At 42.2% G+C, this 24713-nt stretch overlaps 1 protein-coding gene across 1 annotated transcript; it reads left to right on the top strand.

Moving 5' to 3' along the window:
* Window positions 1-1512: 1512 nt before the first annotated feature.
* slc4a5b (solute carrier family 4 member 5b) lies at window positions 1513-24713 on the top strand (the record flags this gene model as incomplete). Its single annotated transcript, XM_080420298.1, has 24 exons — window positions 1513-1580; window positions 2226-2386; window positions 2765-2924; window positions 4250-4335; window positions 5194-5249; window positions 11570-11727; window positions 12270-12357; window positions 12582-12736; window positions 13189-13326; window positions 13697-13871; window positions 14674-14807; window positions 15293-15473; window positions 15899-15989; window positions 18125-18183; window positions 18975-19166; window positions 19691-19804; window positions 20255-20368; window positions 20758-20919; window positions 21208-21386; window positions 21490-21562; window positions 21645-21713; window positions 22065-22238; window positions 22743-22871; window positions 24594-24713. Exons 1-24 carry the CDS (start codon window positions 1528-1530, stop codon window positions 24711-24713), a joined length of 3021 nt encoding a protein of 1006 aa, XP_080276424.1. The 5' UTR covers window positions 1513-1527.

The following is a 24713-nucleotide window of genomic DNA, read 5'->3' as shown; positions in this document are numbered from 1 at the left end:
CTTTATGATAATACAAAGAGTGGTAATCTGGTCGACACATATATTTTTACTGGCATGGGACCTATTCAATTTGGAGTGAGAATGCATCAGTCGTGTGACGTGGAACTACCGGGAACGCTGAAAAGCGACGTGACAGGGGAGCCTGTCTGGCATTTAGTCAGATGTTGCCCAGCAGTTCGTCACCATATGGTGACCTGAGAGCGATAGTTGACGGAAAACGAGCGTTACGCTTACGTAGCTGACATGTCACGTGTCACAATGTGGCTATCATTGGCTCGTGACATCCCTGTTCCATCGATCCGTTTATTCACTGCAGCTTGTCAGCGTCATATATGTCAATATGCGTCTCCCACTCGCTGTTCTCTCGGTCTCTAACCTCTCTTCTGTCTGTGTGTGTGTGTGTGTGTGTGTGTGTGTGTGTGTGTGTGTGTGTGTGTGTATGTGTGTGTGTGTGTGTGTGTGTGTGTGTGTGTGTGTGAGACAGACAATGGTATTGGTAATTGAGAGTATGGTGTTCCGGGTTCACAGGGAGAGCATTGATCGGTGTACTATGGGGCAGCTACAGCATAGAGGTCATGATACAAAACATGAATCATGAATCACACACATGAACCCTAACAGATACAGTGCATGCCTAACCTTAACCCTTAGCCTAAGCTTAAAGGGATAGTTCACCCCCAAAATAACTTTTTTTCTGTCGATTAGTCACCCCATGGAGACTTCATGGATATTTTTTAGTGTTTGTCGCATTCCTAAGCCAATAATTTGATGACCGGCAGCGGTTCCGGTACGAGACACAAAGAGTCTCCTTTGTATCTCCTACCGGAACCGCTGCCTACCGGTCGGCTGGTCATCAAATTATTGTCTTAGGAATGCGACAGAAACAAAAAGATATCCATGAATTCAAGTCTCCATGGGGTGACTAATCGAAAGAAATCGATGCAGATACATGCGTACATTAGCTTGTTTAATGTCCAACATCTGTGGCCTATGTAAGGAACCGTACACAGATCCACACACAGGCGTTATGCCCTCCCGTCCCGTTGCAGCACCTCACTGTCAGGTGAAAAGAAGCGGCCGGTGTTTTCATGTGTATCAGAGGAAACATGCTTGTCTACATCCTCCCCAAGACCCCCTGCCTCCTGCAAGCACAACGGGGGACTGTTCGCCCAAATGGGATCTCAAGCCACTTCACTTCTCGGCATCGAGTTTCCTAGATGATGTGAGGAAATGTCAAAAGTTGTCATTTTGCAGCTCGACAATGCACACCGCTTGGTTGACCTTGTTTTCTGTTATGTTATTTTATTTGAATTTTATCATTTTACCTGTTGCTAATGGGTCCCTTTCAAACATGGATGAAGCGCATGACTTTAGGTCAGACAGTTGCCTGACGGAAAACGTCATCCTAATCCTAATCTAAACCAAAGTTGTGCCTGTTGTTTCTCATCAGTTTCTCCGGCAGCAGAACGTCTGCGTCAGATTCTGGGGGAAGATGACGGCCCACCAAGACCCACCATCTTCACTGAGATGGACACCTTGCAACAGGAGGGAGACGAACTGGAGTGGAAAGAATCTGCCAGGTAAAAACACAAACATAAAATACTCACATGCAAAAAGTGTGATTGTGAGTCACCAATGAAACTACTCGCAACTCCTTGCAACATACAACTATTTGCAACCATTATCCCCAATGGCAGTTGCGACTAGTTGCATTGGCGCGGTCTGGCCTTTAGATTCAGATTTCAAGTATAGTTTTTTTTCGTTTCATTGACATTTTCGTTTCATTGACGTCAAGTACAGTATGTGTCCGATGAGCGAGAAAAATATAAACGAAAATATAATGCCTGGAGTTTAAAAAGAACACAGAACTGGCTGACGGAAATGATTAGTTTCTCCCATTACAAACAGGAATTGTGTGAACAGAGAATGTGAGTGGGAATGGTGCAACAACACTTGGTCGTTTTTTAGCTTTGTAGCTGCAGTTGAAGCCAGCTCAACTTGGATTGTAGCTTCGTAGATTGTTGTATCAGCTACAAACGTCGGTCGTCGCTTTGTATCTTCACGTCGCTGGCTTCCATTGAAAATTAACGGTAGCCTGTAGCTTTGTATCTGCCTGCGTGAACACTGTGGGAGCTTAATAGTTGAGTTTCCGGTCCCCCCTATAAGAACACCACCTCATGGACACATTGACAGGGATGCTAAAAGGCTCCTTTTCCTTGCTGCAGGTGGGTGAAGTTTGAGGAGAAGGTGGAGGAAGGAGGGGAAAGATGGAGCAAACCTCATGTGGCCACGCTGACCCTTCACAGCCTGTTTGAACTCAGGACCTGTCTGCAGACCGGCAGCATTCTGCTGGACCTGGAGGCTTACTCACTGCCACAGATAGTAGGTGTGTCATTGTTCAGTTTCTTTACTTGATATCGTTGCTGTCGGTGGAAACCTTGTATGTCCAAAACTGTTACCTTTCAAAAATAGCAGATCTACAACCTCACAACGCGTCACAATGCGACACGTTGTGAGGAATTATGCTATGATCTTATGATATTGCAGCACATCTTGCATATCGTCGCAGAAGCCTTGTATTTATATTGTTCATGTTTTTTATGTTTTTTTCATAAATCAAAGCCCTCTTTTATAATTTTTGTATGACATTGTCACAGATAAGTAGTGAAAATAGCTAAACTACAAGCTCACAACGCATTGCGTTACAGTTTATGTGATAAATAAAATATTGATCTTCTCATTGTTGGATATCGTTTGACTCCAGATGAGATCGTGGAGCGCCAGGCGGCCGACGGTCTGATTAGCCCAGAAGTGAAGGAGCAGATCAGCTTTGTGTTGCTACGGAGACACCGTCACCAGACCAAGAAACCCATCCACCGCTCCCTGGTGGACATAGGAAAAACCTCCAACACTGCTGCTAGTGAGTGTGTGAGTGATGTGGAGAGAGCTGCTAGTGAGTGTGTGAGTGATGTGGAGAGAGCTGCTAGTGAGTGTGTGAGTGATGTGGAGAGAGCTGCTAGTCAGTGAGTGTGTGTGAGTGATATGGAGAGAATGGACATTACCTACATGTTGCTATTTCTATACATGTTATTTCTATATGTGTGTGGCATGGTCCTCTGTAGAGTCACCTGTTCTATTACTTAATTTCTACTAATACTGTATATAAACCATAACCAAACTTATTCATGTTAAAGCTGCAATCCAGTACTTATTTTAATGCATCATGGTTTTCTCCCCCCCCCCCCCCCCAGTATGGTAGAGTATGTCAAAACAATAAACTAGTGCCCAGACCAAGCAGGGATTGCAACTTCAGTGGTAGAAGTTTGGTCTCCCAAATCACAGACACCAAGTTTACGGATTGCAGCTTTAATGATTGAGATTTGTCCTACTTTAACAAATTAAGCAGATCATTTATGTATTCATTTTACAATTTACAATTTAGGCATTTAGCAGACGATAAATCACTGGAAAAAAAGGGGGGGAAAGCCTGGGTACAGAGGCTACTAAATCACTGGTTCTCAACCTTTTTTGGATCAGGGCACACTTGAAATTCTTGAAAGCATTCGCGGCCCACCCAAGTGGCCGGATGGGACTTTTCGCAGCATGTTTATTTTAATGATCAGTCAATTGATTGTGTTCTAGCTTTGGATCGATGGAACCGACGTAGTATATCATTTAAGTTGCTATTATCTGTATCACGATGAAAACAAATTATTGTTTTATATATTAATGTTATACTATCATTCAAATCTTAGCATTTTCCAATTAATTAAACAGGTTAAAACCCCCCAGTGTGTGCTAAATGCCTAAATTATATCGTCGCTGTTGGGTGGAAACCTCATGTACTTTTCAGGATTCAAATAAAAAAAAATCAAAAGTAGCTGTTCAACAAGCTCAAAACGCGACGCTTTGCACCGCGCTTCGAGCTTTTGGATCTTCTACTTTTGATATGTTTGTACGCTGTAGTACTGGCATTAATTAACGAAAAAACACAAGCAATTTGAATATGGAGATAGGAGGTTTCTGCCCGACAACGATATATATAAAATTGTAATATTTTCTACCTCTTTCACCCCTTTCTGGATCAAATCATCTCTCATCTCTTGTCATTTCTCGCTATCCTGCCCTGCTGTGTGTGTGTGTGTGTGTGTGTGTGTGTGTGTGTGTGTGTGTGTGTGTGTGTGTGTGTGTGTGTGTGTGTGTGTGTGTGTGCGTGTGTGTCAGATCGTAGTTCTCAGACTAATCTTAGTCGTAGCACTAGTACTGCCTCCGGGATCCACCGCTCCACAGATGACCTACACTCTCACGCTGCTGCCAGCAGCCCTGGCCGCCTGTGTGAGTCTACACGATTGATTGATTGATTGATTGATTGATTCATGGATTGATTGATTGATAGATATCTTTATTGATCTTGAGCGTGTGAGTCTACACACTAATACCTAACTGCAGTGGCTCCCAAACCCGGGGAACATAGACACGCTCCCACATTTTCATATCAAGGACCCCCAAATCAATATGTATTTGGCCGCAGACCCCCATCTGAAAATGCCCCGTTACTAAAGTTTTGTGTTGTTAAAATGTTTTGAAAATAGCAGATCAACAAGCTTCAAATAATCCTATGTACAGTATATTGGGTTAAAGTGGTTAGAACCGACCACATTTTTAATGCCCTGGAACCGCTTAAGGACCCCTTTGAGAACCACTGCCTAATTGAACTCATGGATACTCATGCCACGCATATATTATGCACATGATCGGTCATGTTTTTATTTAGTTCGCTATAATAATATGTGGATCAAAGCTACGTTTATTTTGTATGACTTGGAAACTCTTTGTCCTTGAATGTAGCTTTGGTGGTTTTGGAGTGAATGTGTGGAATGAAAGGGATTATGAGAGTATTTGGTTCGTGTGTGGTATGTTCTTGTTCTCTACATCTATTTGATTTAATTTCCCCTAAATCTGCAATCATATTATAATCGTACAAGGAAACAATTGACCATATAGTGAACTTCTTACACAATACACAGACTTTGCACTGACCAGGCAGACATATGAGCACTTATGTAAAACACAAATGTTCACATCCAAGGCACAATAAGTCACACTATATATAGCACACTAAATCATGTTGTTAACACGACGGGCCTGAAGTTGTGTAATTGTGTTGATGTGTGTACCTTCTCTTTCTTGTAGATAACGCTCAAAGCCGAAGCATGAACGATATTTCAGACACTCCTAGTACACATCAGGTAATTGAATTCATTATTCTGTGTGTGAGTGTGTGTGTGTGTGTGTGTGTGTGTGTGTGTGTGTGTGTGTGTGTGTGTGTGCGTGCATGCGTGCATGCGTGCGTGTGTGCGTGCGTGCGTGCGTGTGTGTGCGTGCCTGTGTGTGTGTGCATGTGTGCAGTACATCCACAGCCATATCTAATATACACAGTGAAATCCGTAGTGTTAATTTAACTCCAAAGAGTGTGCAAATGGTATGTAGCCTACTGTACACTCTTCAGAGTTAAATCAGCACGTTTTACCAGGGTACACTGTAATGAAACCGTAGGAATACTGGGACTTGTAGTTCTATTATGGATCTATGCATGCATGTTTTTCAAACGCTCTAGTGTTGACTTCATTCACTCACACTTACATTGTGTTTTTGTTTTATTTAGTTTTACCATAAACAATGTCTGTGGGATGATGTGATGGCATAACTTCATTGTCTATTTACAGTGGGTGTCTGGGTGTGAGTTTGTGATTTGTGTTGAATCTTGATTTATGTGTGTTAAGTGTGTTCAGAGACTTCACAACGACTTAATCACTGTAATCCATGAAGCCTACTGAGGTGGCAATTTCACTGAGTGTGTGCGTGTGTGCGTATGTTTGTGTGTGTGTGTGTGGGGGTTGTTTTTCTCAGCTTAATGCTTTGTATTACAGCTCCAATGTGAGTCATTTGCTTTTGTTTGTGATGGCTGCCAAGGTATGCAAAGATTAGAGTTGTTCACCGCATTCCTCCATTAAGCTGTCTGTGTGTGTGTGTGTGTGTGTGTGTGTGTGTGTGTGTGTGTGTGTGTGTGTGTGTGTGTGTGTGTGTGTGTGTGTATGTGTGTGCGTGCGTGCGTGCGTGCGTGCGTGCGTGCGTGCGTGCGTGCGTGCGTGCGTGCGTGCGTGCGTGTTCGCGGGCGAGAGAGAGTCTTTTTTCTCTTTCTTGAGGACTTCAACGCACGCACTACTTTAATTATAAGACACACAGATTGGCATGACACCTGCAGCTGGCTTTGATCTGACAACACAAGGGATTTACAAACATATGCTGTCATTTTCACAGACACATGAACAATGAACATGCATGGACTGTTTTTGCTACTTTTGTGTAACATTGTGGTATGACGAAGTAGGACATTAATTTATATTAATTACTAACATTAATAAAGTACTTTATATGTACTTTATATGTATGTTATTAATTTATATAAATTAATGTTGATGCTAGTATGCCGCAGGGACTGACGCCCAATCCAACCCTTTGCTGAGTGCCAAGCAGAGAGGCATTGGGTTAAAAATGTTATAGTCTTTGGTCTCTAACCTCAAGGCCACTGAGCTGGTTAAAGAAGTGTGTGTAGATTGATCAAACAACATTCATAGGCCAACTGTAGGTTGTCTTTTGGACACTGCAGATGAGAATTAATTACAGATCTAGAATAAGAGTCACTAAGGATGACCAAGATGTCACATGAATGCTTACCGCAAATGTCATAAAACTTCTGTCGGTTATTTGCTTGTCCTTGAATTGGAGAAGTATTTCATACATATGAAATAATTATTTTATTGTTCAGGGTCAATAACTTGAGGTTGGAAATGTTCTGCCTGATTCCTAGTTGTCTGCGTGCCTTGTTGCGCACGGGAAATAGCTGATATTGTATGTTGTAAGCTTGTAGATCAGTTATTTCCGGTATAAATGAGGCTACAGACGGGCCAGTGACCCCGGGGGGAGCAGGTAGCACAGTGACCGATGTGAAAACAGCATTGTGTGGATTATGTGGAGGCTTTAATCTAAGCACCAGTCACTCTGCTTCCACGCGCTTCTGGACCAGGAGCAAGGGGCGTTTCAAAAGCTTTTAGCTGTGGCCGTGTATACAGTAGCCGGCTATGTGGGAGAGAGTGTGTGTGTGTGTGTGTGTGGGGGGGGGGGGGCGGGGGGGTAGAGTACATGTTTGTATACAGTGAGATTATCATCATGTCATGTAAATCGTTAGAAAGTTGGTTTAAGTCATATATAAACACACTCACTTTCCACTATCGAACAGATTTGTAGGAAAGTATTGAACCCTGCTACAAAATAATTGCATCACATTCACAATCATTGCTGTATTGATGGCTCATGGTGCAGTAACTAACTACCCAACATGATATAATGAATAGTCAATGCAGGACATCTGACGGTGTACAGTAGGACTCACATTACTGCAAAAGGACATGGCAACATAGACATACTGTAGGCAGTGGTGGAAATGGCGTTGCACGCTTGGGAACGGCGTTCCCATAGCAACCGTTGCGGGGGAACGCTGTGAACACGTGTGGGAACGCTCTTCAGAGCGTCCAACTTTTTTATTTTTTATTTTATATATCTTTTTTTTTTTTTGACATAACATTTTTAATTTATGGTTGCTGTATGAGGCCAAATGTGACACAAACATTCTTACGTTTTCCAATGTTGTAAAAATGTGTAGAATAAATATTAAGTTTCAACAATTCTGTCAACTAAGAATTACATCATAGCCACACATGTCCGTACAACGGCGTGCAACGGTACGCTACGTGACGGTAGCCCCGTCCACTCCCATGTAAAAAAAAAACGGAACGGTACTTCCGGTTTTAAACTTAACATGGGAGTGGATGGGACTTCCGGCGTCCGTACGGCAACTTGACGGACGCTTTACGGACATGTGTGGCTGCTGTACCCATAGCCTGCGACACACGTTTCGGCACGGCGCCAGCCAGCCATGTAAACAAACCGGTGGATGTGTGGTTCACTGCTACGCTATGGATTCTAAAGGCAAAAGGAAAGATAGCTGAGGAAAACAGGATTTAACAGTTCCTGGACAGAGGCATTTGCTTTCATTGCCACTTCAGATGGATTTCCTGAATGTTTGCTCTGCAATGAAAAGTTATCAAGTAAGTCCTGTGGTGCGCTGAGCCTGCTCAGTGTTGCCATGTCTGATTACTATAAGCGACTTTGGGCTTGTTTTCCTGTAAAGTCGCTTGTAAATATTCAGTTGCTGGTTGCTTTTCTTTTGTCTTGTTTCTGAATTGTAGTTGCTTATTTGGGCTTGCTTTCAAGATTATTTTTGAAAATAGCTGATTTAATAGGGCTCAAGTGGTGAAACTGGTCGCTTCTTTTGGGCTTGTTTTCATAGACCTCGTCGCTTGTTTCTCTCACAGAATCCGGCAACACTGATCGTGGAATATTTTGACACCATTAAAATGAATGCTCATTTACTATTTGCAAGTAACTAGTAATTTTTATAGGCTAATATACACTTTATATGGCTAATATGCCTATGCTGAGAAACGGGCCAGTTGTTGTCTAATATAATCCACAAAATACATTAGTATAAACCCATTTTGTTTGAATATTTTATTAGGCAGAAATTGTTTTTTGTGATAATAAATTGGTAAAATCATGCAAAAATATGAATTAAATAACATAACCCTAACCTAACTCCTAATCCTAACCCTAAAACCAAAATAAAGAAACCAAAAACTGGAAAAAAAACTGACCCAATCCGCCCAGAACCGCGAAAAAAACGAACCCAATCCGCCCAGAACCGCAAAAAAAATTGCGCGTGCGCACGGGTCACACATGCACGCGCGCTCTGCGCGCGCGTGCATGTGTGACTAGTAGGGTTCCCAAAGCGAATCCAGGCCATTTCCACCACTGACTGTAGGTACATACATAGAGTACACACCTAAACTAGACATTACATAAGTACGTATAGACTCACAGCATAATGTTTTGTAATCGATGGCGTTATAACATCATACCGTATGTGGTGACTGCAATGTATACAGTAGGTGAGGAACAAGCACTTGAGAGGAGGGCTCCAACGCACCAGAAGAAGTGATAATGGGAGACGTCTAGTAGTTGTAGGTCTGCTTTGCTGAGGACGTGGTCTTTGTCTGTAGAGCCCATGGCCGTCTCACATGTTGTTCCGCCTGTATGGAGCACAGGCCACGATGCAGCCCAGAAGAACCTACCCCATGTAGGTTCTTCTGGTCTGCATCAGGGAGCTGATGCATGGGGTACTGTAGGTTCTGCCAGATGTTCACTGCTGCATCAGCAGATGGGGTACTGTAGGTTAAGCCAGGTGTTCAGGACTGCATCGGGAGGCTGATGGGGTAGGTTATGTCAGGTGTTCAGGGGTGCATCAGGGGGCTGATGGGGTACTTTCTGCCAGGTGTACTGTTCAGGGTTGCATCGGGGGGCTGATGGGGTAGGTTCTGCCTGGTGTTCAGGGCTGCATCAGGAGGCTGATGGGGTACTGTAGGTTCTGCCAGATGTTCAAGGCTGCATCGGGGGGCTGATGGTGTAGGTTCTGCCAGATGTCCAGTGGTGCATCAGGGGACTGATGGGGTAGTTCTGCCAGATGTTATGGGGTGCATTGGGGGGCATCATCGGCGCATTTCAGCAGGTGGGACAGGGTCTGCATGTGTCTTCTGTTGTGCACAGTAGTTTCAGGCTTTCATCAGTGCTTTGCATCTCCCCTGCTCCACACGCAGTTCTTGGTTCCCAACCTTTTAAGCTCGAGACCCATGACAGCAATTTGTAGTGGAAATAGCCAATCTACAAGCTCGAGCCTGGATGCGACGCGTTGTGAGCTTGTAGTAGGTATCATGGCTATGGATATTTTCACTATTGGTTTGAATTTTTTCAAATGTATGGAATTTTCTTTTATTTATTTATTAGATTTTAAAATGGTAGATTTTTATACAGTATATAATATATATTTATATATATATATTTTTTAAAATATTTTTAAATAATAGAAACAATTGTTTTATGTTTGCTCGTGACCCATAAAAATGGTTCTGTGACCCATAGTTTGGGAAACACTGTTTTACAGACTTCCAGGTGGCCCATCCAAGGTCATGTCCACTAACAAGGCTTTCAGTGGGTGCACATAGTAATTGTCACTTAGTCACTACCATTGATCACTCTAGATTTAAATTGATGCAGGGACGGACTTCACTGTGGAAACAGGTGGCTTCAGGGACAACACTGTCCAGCAGTCATGATGTGTGGAGAGGGCTACGGCCCCTTGGGAAGCACTCCTACTGGTTGCTCAGATGACCAAGTAATTGCTTCCAGTAATAAATTACAAATATACAATAAAATAATTCATCATGTCAGTGGGTCTGATGATCAGTCGGTGAAGGTCATTGCGGTAAAAACTCTGAAAGATGCTTCCATTATTCATTTTGAGTGGATGCAGTGGGGGACACAATTAGTGTTAGAAACTAGACATAAAAGGGACACAGGCAAACAGTCACATAGACAGACAAATGCACAGACAGTTTACAGTTACAGTTTAGGCATTTAGCAGACACTCTTAATCCAGAGCGATTTACAGTAAGCAAGGACACAAGATAATACATACATCATAATACACATAATACGTCAAATGCATAAAAATAGTAATTTAATAATAAAGTAATACATAAGTAAACCAATAATCTAATAATAACTAATACACACGTAAACCAAGAACCTATCATCAGCCTACATTGAAACTATACGCACTATAGGATGCCAGGTCAACAATGACCTGGCATCTGTCTACATAACATGCTATCTACATTTTAGCCTTTGCATAATCCTGCAAGGTCGTCAAGGCTAGGGCAAGTGCTACGGGCTGAGGTGGAGTCTTCAGATTACGGCAGAAGATTGGGAGTGAGTCTGCAGTTCTAATTGCAATGGGGAGACCATTCCATATTTTGGGAGCCAGAAGGGAGAAGAGTCTGGGACGTGTGGAGCGTTGTCCCGGATGTTTTAGCGAAGGTTCTGACAGCTTCCCTGTGTTAGCTGATCTTTGCTTCTGGGGATTCTATGTCTTCTAAATAAACAGTTTTCAGAAAAACTTATGTTGCTATATCAGTGGCGCTCAAACTTGTTCATGTCAAGGACCCCCAAAATGAAATGTATTTGGCCGCGGACCCCCATCTCAAAATGTTTAGTTCCAGGGACCCCCATGAAGCAAAGATTTGACTTAAAAAAAAATAAAGTTAACAACGTTAATGTTTAAAAAGTATATGTATTCAAATATTTGCACAATTAATGTTCACAATAAAATAAAATAAAGCAGATCTACAAGCTCGCCGCGCTATGAGCTTGTAGATCTGCTATTTTTTAATAGCCAAATAAATCTTAAAATGACACAGATGTTTTCCTGGTCTTAATGGATTAACATAGGATACTAATACAAGTAACACCCACTAAAAACAGTGTGAAGAACAGTGAAGCTGCAGTTTCTATAATCATGGTCTCATTCTGTATCTGTTTCTGTGTGCCCTGTTAGATGAAGAATAAGTTTATGAAGAAGATTCCTCGTGATGCCGAGGCGTCCAATGTCTTGATCGGCGAGGTGGATTTTCTGGACAAACCGTTTGTCTCCTTTGTACGCTTGGCTCAGGCCACGACTCTAGGAGGCCTCACCGAGGTACCTGTTCCAACCAGGTCAGTCTCTACTACTGCGTGTGTGCGTGCGTGCGTGTGTACGTGCAAACTTTGATTACTATACTTGTGCGGTTTAAATGTCGCCACAAGTTGAGAAATAGACTTTGTGAATGAAATGTTCCTAGTCCTCACAAGAGAAATGGTTGTTTTTTTGGTTTAAGAATATATTTGGGGAGTAAGGCTTACAATTAGGTGAAGATTCAGCTTGGGGTTATGTTTAGACATTTAGAGGTCAGGTTTAGGGTTTAGGGTTGGATTCATGCTTGATTTACAGTGTTTACAAGTTTAAAAATGGACAAAGAAATGGTAGAAATGGCATTTAGAAATTTTTATAATTAAAAGTATAATATAATATCAACGTTTGATTGATTGATTGATTGACTTTTATTTATTTATTTGACAACAATGTATATTCATGAACTTATTTTTGTATTTTAATTTATTTGTACATATCTGTCAAAGGGATACAACTAAAATGCTTGTGGACTTACTTTCTGTGTGTGCGCGTGCACGTGTGTGTGTGTGTGTGTGTGTGTATGTAGGTTCCTGTTTGTGCTGCTGGGCCCCCATGGTAAAACCAAGTCCTACAATGAAATTGGAAGAGCTATTGCTACACTCATGGTGGATGATGTAAGTTGCAACTTATGTGTATAAGCATGATACAAATAAATAAATAATAATAGTCCCCTTTAGTTATTTGACTATTTGCACATAACTGGCGGACCGAGGGATGACTCCCAGACAGCCTCTCTACCCACTCGGCCACCCCATTCTAATCAATCAGTCACAATTCACAACAATAACAGTATGGTATAGGCTGACTGTACAGAATGCTGTGCTTTCCACCCATACAGTTGTTCAGTGACGTGGCCTATAAGGCCAGGGACCGTGAGGATCTGATCGCAGGTGTTGATGAGTTTCTGAACGAGGTGATCGTGCTTCCTCCAGGGGAGTGGGACCCCAAGATACGCATCGAACCTCCCAAGAAAATCCCATCTGCAGAAATGAGGTACGTGTATTTAAAATGTTTTAACGACTTAAAGGGATAGTTCACCTCCAAAATGTATTTTTTTCCTGTTGATTAGTCACTTGAATTCATGGATAATTTGTTGTTTTTGTCTCATTCCTAAGCCAATAATTTGATGACCGGCAGCGGTTCCGGTAGAAGACAAAGAGTCTCCTTTGTGTCTCCTACCGGAACCGCTGCCTACCGGTCGGCTGGTTATCAAATTATTGGCTTAGGAATGCGACAAAAACAAAACAATATCCATGAATTCAAGTCTCCATGGGGTGACTTTTTTAGTTTCGGGTGAACTATCCCTTTAAACCCTATACCGTTGCTGTCGGGTGGAATCCTCGTATATAACAGACTGCTTCATTAGTATTTTAAAAACATTTTCAAATAGTGAAAATAGCCGCTATACTACCGCAGTTCCACGTTCTCCTTCTCCTTCCCCACAGGAAGTCTGTGCTGAACCTGAGTGAGGTGGAGCAGATGAACGGCTCTGCTGGGGGAGCAGGAGGAGGAGGTGCTGGAGGAGATGACGAGGAGATGCCAGTCCCACATGAGCTGGGAGAGGAGCTGGAGTTCACCGGGAGGTAGGGAAATGACTGATGTACCGTATATCAGCTTGAGTTTACATTCATTTCAATCCTGCTTACGAGTGCACTGTTTTCTCAAAGTGGGTTTGGGGGTTCTAGCTGGTCCCCAGGTAAAGGATTGATAGTTAGGAACCAAATGGACCCTTAAGGTCTGGAACTCTCAGAGTTAAATGAACACTCAGGATTTTATTTAATAGTATGAGTGTTGACACGTTCTGTGGTGGTCAAGCTTTGAATTAATTGAGAACTTGGTGGTTACAGTAGACAGTGTGTTTCCAGGTTCTGTGGTGGTCTATGGATACAGTATAATGCAGTGTGTTTCCAGGTTCTGTGGGGTCTATGGTTACAGTGTACAGTGTGTTGCCAGGTTCTGTGGGGGTCTATGGTTGGACATCAAGAGGAAGGCCCCCTGGTTCTGCAGTGACATCTATGGAGGTTTCCACATCCAGTCCATCTCTGCAGTGCTCTTTATCTATCTGGGCTGCATCACCAACGCCATCACCTTTGGAGGTCTGTTGGGAGACGCCACCGATAATTACCAGGTAACAACAACAACAACAACAACAACACATAAGTTAAGAAACAACACTAGAAAATGTGCTCCTCGGAGCACAGGTCTCCGCCAGTACTGTTCCTGATTAATCCTGTCTTACCTATTTATATTACATATTGTCACGTGTCACTTGACCAATGTTAGCTTGGCTGATGGAAGCTCACTTCAAAAAATATAAATGATTTTTTGAAGTGCGTCACCTATTTATAGGTTTTTATTTCATCATGCGTCTCGTTAGCCAATCAAAGCATTGGTGACAACATATTGTCACGTGTCACGTAAAGCTTGACCAATGTTAGCTTGGCTGAGACGGACACACACACGGAAGGACGGAGAAAAAAAACATACTCTCCACCATACTGGCGGAGACAATAAGCCAACAATCAGTTAAAACAGTTGCATACAGGTAATGGACGGTTATTGACTAAATTCCTAAAATGGGTACTATAGGGTATTCAGTTTAAGGTCATGTTGCAAGAGGTTCCAAGAACAAGGTGCACCAATGCTGAAACCAGTCTTTCCCCAGATCAGATCTGGCACGAGGAACCTGAAGGACTAGCCATTCACTAGAGCAGTTTAAAATTCGCCTATGGTTCCGGTGTAACATAGATGTAATGTATATGATGGCATGTCCACAAGAATAGAAGGACATTCAGTATACAATTAATAGCGAAAATGACCTATCTACAAGTTTACAGCTTGTACATCTGCTATATTCGCTATTTTTGATCATGTTGAACATTTTAAGATGTCGTTTAGAAAATGTCTGTCTGTCTGTCTCTCTCTCTCAGGGAGTGATGGAGAGTTTTCTGGGCACTGCTCTAGCGGGGACAGTGTTCTGTCTGTTAGGAGGTCAGCCTCTCATCATCCTCAGCTCCACTGGACCCATCCTCATCTTTGAGAAACTGCTCTATGAATTCAGCAAGTAAGACATCAAAGTACTCCAACCCCAGTACTTGAGTCAAGTGTAGATACTTATGGTCAAATATTACTCAATTACGAACAGCAAGTGTTCTTGTCGCATCACAATTTACAATTTAGGCATTTATGTAGCAGACGCTCTTATCCAGAGCGACTTACATTAAACAAGGTAAACACATCAAATGCAGAGAGACAGTGTAGTGCCTCAGTAATCTAGGATCTAAACCAAGAACCTAGCATCAGTCTAAAACAATATACAAAAACTATAGGATGCCAGCTAAACAAATTAACCTAGCATTACAACGCGGTGTGAGCTTGAAGATCTGCTATTCTAACTATTTTCACAAGATACCGTTCGTTGTGAAACAAAGCATAAAACAATGCTTAATTGGATAAGCGATTTGTTGATATATATACAAAATTACCCATGCTTTTTGACTATTCAATTAATCGATGGAATAATCGCTAATAAACTGTTTCTCCTGTCAGAAAGAACAGCATCGACTACATGGAGCTGCGTCTGTGGATCGGCCTGCACTCCTGCTTCCAGTGTCTGGTCCTGGTGGCGTCGGACGCCAGCTTCATCATCAAGTACATGACCCGCTTCACCGAGGAGGGCTTCTCCAGCCTCATCTCCTTCATCTTCATCTCAGATGCTATCAAGAAGATGGTGAGTAACATGACATTATATGCTGTATACCGTTGTGACATCGAGCTACACACAAATGATCTTTCTCAATTTATTCAAGTACCCTTACAGGCAAAACTACGTTCGGCTTCGTTGTTATACTTTTGTGTGACAAGACACTGCAGTATGACAAAGTAGGGAATTAATTTACGAAGAAACCTACAAAGTTGAAATACGAGGTTTCTCTTATATATCTTATATACTGTACATCTCTGTTTACAGTATATAAGAGCCAGCCGCACGCGCGCGCACACACACACACACACACACACACACACACACACACACACACACACACACACACACACACACACACACACACACACACACACACACACACACACAGACAAACTGTAAATATAGAGTACAGATAATATGATGACAATTAACACACATGTCTTTCACAGGTAGGGTCCTTCAAGTACTACCCAATCAACCGCGGCTTTAAGCCTGATACTGTGACATCCTACAAGTGTGACTGCATCGCTCCAGACCAAGGTAAGTGCATTCTATTTGTGGTAAATGGACTTCGTTAACCCATTCAATCCGGGAACGCATACCGTGTCATTTTAGATTTTTAGCTATATGCAGAATAGATTTTTATCCATGAGTGCGAGGGGTAATTGTTATGAAAACGAAACAATAACGGAATAATTTTACGGAAGAAATGGTGTGTTGAGTTATGTACATTTTCTACCGTTTTCATGCATGTACTGTTCTTCTTTTGTTGTCGCTTGTCTGTTATGTTGTGTTTCTTGAACGTAACCAATGGGAATGCCCTCTGCGTAACTTCATTTTCACTATGGGAATGCCCTCTGCGTAACTTCATTTTCACTATGGGAATGCCCTCTGCGTAACTTCATTTTCACTATGGGAATGCCCTCTGCGTAACTTCATTTTCACTATGGGAATGCCCTCTGCGTAACTTCATTTTTATAATGGGAATGCCCTCTGCATAACTTCATTTTCACTATGGGAATGCCCTCTACGTAACTTCATTTTCACTATGGGAATGCCCTCTGCGTAACTTCGACAGAAGCTCAAAATACATTAACAGCAGTCAATATATTGGGTGGAGGAGGGTCTGTCCATCCCCTGACTCATGTGTAAACGTCAATGCCAGCCACTCAGGGCTGTCATAATTGTCCTTTGACCTTCTGTCGAGGTTACACAGGGGGCATTCCAATAGTGTTATACTATGTAGATATAATGTTGGTTACGAGAAACCTAAAGTAATACTATGCAGAAATAATGTTGGTTACGAGAAACCTAAAGTAATACTATGTAGATATAATGTTGGTTACGAGAAACCTAAAGTAATACTATGCAGATATAATGTTGGTTACTTCACATAATAGTTATGTTACTTATCAATGTCTGCTTGACCACAAACCAGAAAGTGATTCATTATATTATGCCATTTATTCTAGTTTCTTTGAACCAACAAATTGTTTTGTTTTTTCTTTGCACTCTACACTGACTCACGTCAGTGAGTACATGCTCACTGACGTGACCATGTACCCTGTGGTTTGTTGACTCAGGTTCATGTTATTGACTCAGATTTTACATATTTAAATCTCTCTGGATTAGAGTGTCTGGTAAATGCCTAATTATAGATAGTAAACTGCACAGGCGACATTATTATATAGTCATAATCTTTTCAATTTGTTTAGCACCTTTCAGTATGTTGATTGCAAGAATAACAATAGCATTACTGTACGGTCATATCTGGTATTCAAAACAGACCAAGACATAACTAACTAACTAATAACTAAACTAGCTGTTTATGTTAGTAATTCTCAAAGGATCCAGCCTTTGTGTCCAAAAAAAAACATGTTTCTGTAATGACTGTGTGTGTTATTTTATGATATGGTGTGTAGTCTGACTTCAGTAAGTAATTTGTTTATGTCTGTTTCTGCCTCATTATCTCTGGCTTCCGACTAAGTGAGTATCCAGTCCTGCTACACCATACTGCACCATTAATTTAGCAGGGGACCCCCTGGAACCCTATCAAGGGCCCCTGTGGGTCCTGGACCCCACATTGAGAACCACTGCTTTAGCCCTAATAATAACGTGTCAAAGATTCAGTCAAAAAGGTTATACTGTACGTCAGATCTTAACCCCTTAAAACCCTATATTCTTCGTTGACCGACGGGGTCCCCCAGGGGTCTATACTTAGCCCCCTCCTTTTTTCCAACTATGGCAAATATCTTCGGTGAAAATAGCCGATCTACAAGCTCACAGCGCTTGTTGATTGGCCATTTTCACCAAATGTTTGCGTATTTTCGCTGAATGTTTGCCTGTAGGACGTATCCAGAATAGGGAAGCTTGGGTTCATATGAGTTATTATGAGGTTGATCATACAACCAGTCAGCAACGGATGTTGGATAATTGCTCGTCTTGCTCTCTCTCTCTCTCTCTATCGCTCTCTCTCTCTCTCTCTCTCTCTCTCTCTCTCTCTCTCTCTCTCTCTCTCTCTCTCTCTCTCTCTCTCTCTCTCAATGTTCTGTCAACTATTCCTATTTAGTTTCTTTATTTTTTGTTTTATTCATATGCAGTAGTGAGTTTTAACCTCTAATATTAAGTATCATTCATTTTTACTCTATTTTGTCTTCCTGTTTTTCTCTCCCTAGCATGGGCAATGGGTGTGAATGTTTCAGCTCCGCTAGCAGATGACAACATGACCCTGTTGGTAAGACATCAGAGACTGTCTGGGAAATAAGAATTAAACCTACAATATAGACACATGTCTAGAGACTTCTTCTTAACAGCAAACATGATATTTATAGACCATTATCTAAATATCTTCCCGAACAGATGGCATTCCTGTTGTTTGGACTTTTGTCTGTGCTGTCATCTCACCAATAACATTTCTGGTAATCAACAATTAGTGAAAAGAGAAGGCCCTGCGGGATGAAGCTTTTATATCTGAGTAGTATACTTTTATATCTACCGTATGCTTTTCAGAGTAACACTTTCTGTGAAGCCCATGCCTATGATGCATTATAAACATTAATTATAATGGATTACAAGTTTACAACACTGCAGCTCACTTTACTAGGCTGGGATGGCTCAGGGTTGAAGACATTATAATGCAACTTGCAATGGGTCTGGTCTTCAACATACTCAGAGGATCAATGCCCTGTCAAACTACTTGAGATGCCCATAGGCACAACACCAGAGGGAGCTCTTATGATGTATTATGATACTTGACCTTATTAGTCATTATAAAATGCTTTATAGTGTGTTATTTGATTGTTATAAAGCACTATGCATATTCTTGAGTGCTTATACTGTAACTACAGTTATACATTGTTATAAGCAGATTATAATGCATTATAAACATGTTTATGGGCAGTCACTTTACCACTTCGTCACCCGAGCGCCATTATCTATCATTTCATGTCTTCAGCTTTCAGTTCACCTTCCCTTTCTCTCTTGTTTTTTCTCACCTATACTTCTCCCATTTCCTCTGGGCTCCAGTATAATCTGTCAGACATGGACTGGAGTCGGATGAGCAAGAAGGCCTGCATCAAGTATGGAGGTGTGCTGGTGGGGTCGGCCTGTAAGTATGTCCCTGACCTGGCCCTCATGTCCTTCATCCTCTTCTTCGGCACCTTCTCCATGACCGTCTCCCTCAAGAAGTTCAAGTTCAGCCGCTATTTCCCGACCAAGGTAAAACACACAAGTCATAAAAAGCTCCATAAATGACAGACAATGATGATGCAATTGAAAAAACAATGCATTCTCAGCCCTCCTGAGGTGTCACTCACCAAGCAGCAGGATTTGACAAGTTGGGGGGGGGGGGGGATTAATTGTTTCAGCCCTGTTGGACTTCACGGTCCATTTATGCTGATTATTTCATTTCAATCAACTAAATCGATTTGGTCGAACTGTTGCAATTAATCATTATTAAATAATCAATCCCTGGGCGTCTACATGGTTGATGCCATGGTACCTCATGCTGACAAAGGTTCCTTATGCGTCAGTACGGGACACATAGGTACCTCGGACAAGGGCTGAAATATGACCCTGTGATGTGAGAACGCCCTGGAACTCACTCACCCCATCCCTTCCCTCCCTGTCCTTCTCCTTTCTTTAACATACCCCCCCCCCACCCCCCCATATTCCTGGTTGTCCACTCCCTCTCCCCTCTCCCTCTCTCCTTGCTTCGTTTTGGCTTTCCCGCACGCTTCCAGTTGCGTTCCCTGATAGCTGATTTCTCCATCATCATCTCCATCCTGGTGTTCTGTGGTCTGGATGGCCTGCTGGAGTTGGACACGCCCAAGCTGCATGTCCCCACTGAGATCAAGGTTCCTCTCTCCCTTCAGCATGCACCTCCTCATCACCTCCTCATGTACCTCCTCATCCCTCTCTCATGTTGTTCAGTGTCTGTTATGCTTATGCATGACCCTTGATGATGCACCTCTTTCCTCTTCCCTTAATCCACTGAGACCGAGGAAAGCATCTGTGTCATTTTAAGATTTCTATGTTTTCTCTTTACTTCTACACATACAATAGCTTTCTTATCTGTGGTTTCTTCAATCATACTTACACTAACTGTCACTGTTTAATTTTGTATTAACGTTTCACTTTTCTTTCTTTCATGCTGAGTAACTCCTTAACTGTCTGTCTGTCTGTCTGTCTGTCTGTCTGTCTGTCTGTCTGTCTGTCTGTCTGTCTGTCTGTCTGTCTGTCTGTCTGTCTGTCTGTCTGTCTGTGTCTACATTGTGTCTTTGTGTATTTTCTCACTGCTGCCGTAGATGAGGAAGCTAATCAGTGACTTTTCCATCTTCATGTCAATCATGTGCTTTGTGGGTCTGGACATGTTGATGGGTTTAGACACTCCTAAGCTCATCGTCCCCACAGAGTTCAAGGTACACAAGTGTGTGTTGCCGTCTCCCGGTGTATTTGTGTTACAATACCATGTGATCTCTGATCACATTAGAGCAGTGCTTCTCAACACTGGTGGGCCACATGAGGCAAGTGGGCCCCAAATAATTGGCAAAACACTAAGATTTTAATGATGATAATGTCCTTGAAAAATATTAGCTTTTCTTTGTGATTCCGATAAATATTAACTTAAAGTATACTATGTTATATACTATACTATGTTGCTATATCAGTGGTTCAAGGACCCCCAAAATGATATGTATTTGGCCATGGACCCCCATCTCAAAATATTTTGTTCCAATGTTGATGTTCTCGCAAGTGTAGTAACGCAAACCTGTGTTTGTTTGTGTGTGCGTGTGTGCGCGCGCTGTAGCCCACTCGCCCAGACCGTGGCTGGCTGGTGATGCCCTTTGGGAAGAACCCATGGTGGGTGTACGTGGCCAGCGCCGTCCCCGCCCTGCTGGTCACCATCCTCATCTTCATGGACCAGCAGATCAGCGCCGTCATCGTCAACCGCAAGGAGAACAAACTGAAGGTCGCCAGTCATCACGTTACTGCAGAATGTCACTGAATGTCACTGTGGAAACCTTGTACATCCAAAACTGTTTTTTTTATACATTTTATACGTTTGAAAACTTGTGAAACGGGACCTTCTGCATAATGAGTGATTTTACTTTTGGTACTTTAAGTATATTTTATGCCAATACTTTTACTCAATTACATTTTGAATGCCAAACTTGTACTTGTAACAGACGATTTCTACAATAGGGTATTGATACTTTTACTTGAGTACAAAATGTGAGTACTTTTACCACCACTGCAGAAAGGTTGCGGCTACCATCTGGACTTGCTGTGGGTTGGCATCCTGATGGCTGTGTGTTCCTTCATGGGTCTGCCCTGGTACGTGGCTGCTACCGTCATCTCCATCGCTCACATCGACTCTCTGAAGATGGAGAGCGAGTCCAGTGCACCTGGAGAACAGCCCCAGTTCCTGGGAGTCCGGTGAGTCTTTTTGTAGGAGTCCCGTAATCGTGTTTGTGTGTTTATTTGTCACTGCAATTTCCACATCAAAATACCCATGTGCTGTATTTTCTATCATGTCTAGGGAACAGCGTTTGACTGGCACGCTGGTGTTTGTGTTGACTGGAGTCTCTGTGTTCCTAGCACCTGTGTTACAGGTGGGTGAATGGAATGAGAGGCATGTATTGTTGTTGTACATGTGTAAACGTGGAGCTAACAGCTGTATTGTTTCCTCCTCAGTACATCCCCATGCCTGTCCTCTACGGGGTCTTCCTCTACATGGGCGTGGCCTCACTAAGTGGCATCCAGGTAGATTACTTATTTCCATTTTGTGCTTCTTTTAATTGTGGTCCATTGTACTCACTATGCATGTGACTGTCTCTGCTACAGTTCTGATATAGTATGCATGTGACTGTCTCTGCTACAGTTCTGATATAGTATGCATGTGACTGTCTCTGCTACAGTTCTGATATAGCATGCAAGTGACTGTCTCTGCTGCTACAGTTCTGATACAGTATATACATGTGACTGTCTCTGCTACAGTTCTGATACAGTATATACATGTGACTGTCTCCGCTACAGTTCTGATACAGTATATACATGTGACTGTCTCCGCTACAGTTCTGATACAGTATATACATGTGACTGTCTCTGCTACAGTTCTGGGAGCGGATCAAGCTGTACCTGATGCCAGCCAAGCACCAGCCTGACTTCTCCTTCCTGCGTCACGTCCCTCTGAGGCGCGTCCATCTCTTCACCCTGGTGCAGGTCATCTGTCTGGCCGTCCTCTGGACCCTCAAGTCCACCTTCCTGGCCATCATCTTCCCAGTGATGGTGTGTGTGTGTGTGTGTGTGTGTGTGTGTGTGTGTGTGTGTGTGCGTGTGTGTGTGTGTGTGTGTGTGTGTGTGTGTGCACACATGCGTGTGCGTGCTTGAACTTGTATTACTATTCTTGTGTGTCAAGACAAAGTGAGGACAAATGTCACGGTCCTCTGAGTTATGCTTATGTTGTAGGATTAGGTATTTACAGGTAAGGTTTAGGTGTTAGAGTTACTGTACAGTATGCCTGATTAATACAGTACGTAGTTGGAGATCTGCAAGCATCCACCACTATTACAAAAAATAGAGATCTCACAACGCAAAAGCTTGTATAGATTGCTATTTTTGGTGCTCGCTCAACTATAACCAAGAGATGTGGTTATAGTATGGCATGGATGTCTATCCATTTCCATCCATAGTATTTCTACACTGCAGCATTGATACTTTTACTTAAGTACAAAATGCGAGTTCTTTTTCCACCACCGCTTGTTTGTTGTTGTTGTTGTCTGGTTCCTGTAGATCCTGGGTCTATTGGGGGTTCGTAAGCTGCTGGACATGGTGTTCTCCCAGCATGACCTGGCCTGGCTGGACGACATCCTGCCTGACCAGAAGAAGAAGAAGGACAACGAGACGGGCAGCGATGAAGAGGTGAGACACAACAACATGTGAAAATCCAACACATAAACACATGCACTCCATCTGTTTTGTTTTCCTGGGACTGTTACTGTTACTGTATCTGTGACCAATATGTGACTAATAGGTAACTAATATTTGACTAATATCTGACTAATATGGAACTAATATGTTACTGTATCTGTGACTAATAAGTAACTAATATGTTACTAATAATTTGTCCTCTCTGTTCCACAGTGTTGCTGACAAGGCACTGTATAACACTACTTACTACTGTCTGTCTGTCTGTCTGTCTGTCTGTCTGTCTGTCTGTCTCTTCCAATGTCATTCCATAGAACATAGCCATGTTAAAAGGGGTGTAAGTGATTTATTTTTTTAATTATGAATGTTAACAAGCTCTAAATATGTTGCTATAGTATCTCAGTAACGAGGGATCACCCTGTTATTGAGACAGAGAACCCATACAGGATCTAGGAGAAACAACATTGGAACACAAACAAATGTGAAGCTGATAAATTATCTATTGGATGTTCAATTGGGGGAAAAAAATTGGTATCCCAACCTGAAAATGTATTTTCATGTTTACTAAAGACCTAGCAAGATGGGGAGATCCCTGTTACTGTACAAACACACTATAGCAATGATTATACAGCTTAACCCTTTTAAACAAAACCTTTTGTTTTTGTTTTTACAAAAACCTATCACTTACACCTCTTTTCATTCCATCACATAAAGCATGCATGTTGGAAGCCACCTGTGGTGCATTTATGTCCATGCTTTCAGCCTTACACCTCAACAGTTCCTCAAAGGTTCCTCTTGGAGAAAGTTCCTCTGATCTGATCAGAGGTCAGTTTTACATGGTGTCCACTAGGTGGTGCAGTAAAGTAGGGGTTTGATTCCTCACAGTGCCTCTGACATGTGTTATGCTGCTTTCACACACGCAGCGACAAAACAGCCAAGCGTGGCCAGTGACATTGCTGCAGAGTCACCTTTGAAGTGGTGCTCAAGCCACACTGTGTATGAAAAGGGTAGGCTTAAGCCCACTCCACACCAATGATTTGAATGAACACAACCAGTGATGGAACAAGTACTCAAATTCATAGTATATAGTATTAATACCCTATTGTAGAAATAGTCTGTTACAAGTACAAGTTCGCTATTAAAAATGTACTTGAGCATCAAAATATACTTAAAGTACCAAAAATAAAAGTACTCATTATGCAGAAGGTCCCATTTCACAAGTTTGTCAAAATGTCAAAAAATCCTTTGAAAATAGCAGATCTACAAGCTCACAATGTGTCGCAACCCGTTGTGAGTTTTCAAATAATTATAGTGGAGTAAAACTGAAAATTACCTCAAAATTGTACTTAAGTACAGTACTTGAGTAAATGTACTTAGTTACTTTCCACCACTGAACGCAACTAGTTGCAACTTGCAACCACTTTAAACATTATTCCAAAAGTGCCAACCTGGGTCAATTACGTCAGACCGCTGCAATTTATTCTAAATGCATTGGTGTGAACTGGACTTTATATAAATAGCACAGAGAACTTGTTAATGGAATCTTGTATTGCACTGTTGGCATAATGACTAAATTGAGGATGGAAAAAACTAAGAAGCTACAGTAGTCTAATAATTCGGTTATATTACGATTAAGATTTGGAAACTGATGCCAGATAGCGGTCATGAGGAAACTTACACCTTGCATGTTGATTGGTTCCTTTCTCTGTCACTCAGCCCAAGAGTTCCCTCCCTCCTCCAGTGACGATCCCCATGGAGATCATAGCCCCACCCACAGACCCACCCCCTACCTCCATAAACCCTCCCACCCCAAAGGAAATGTCTGATTGTGAGTAA

This window comes from Gymnoscopelus braueri (assembly GCF_963280865.1).
Source record: "Gymnoscopelus braueri genome assembly, chromosome: 22".
NCBI lineage: Eukaryota > Metazoa > Chordata > Actinopteri > Myctophiformes > Myctophidae > Gymnoscopelus > Gymnoscopelus braueri.
Note: the sequence above shows the minus strand (reverse complement) of the source record. Positions and strands in the feature narration are given on the sequence as shown.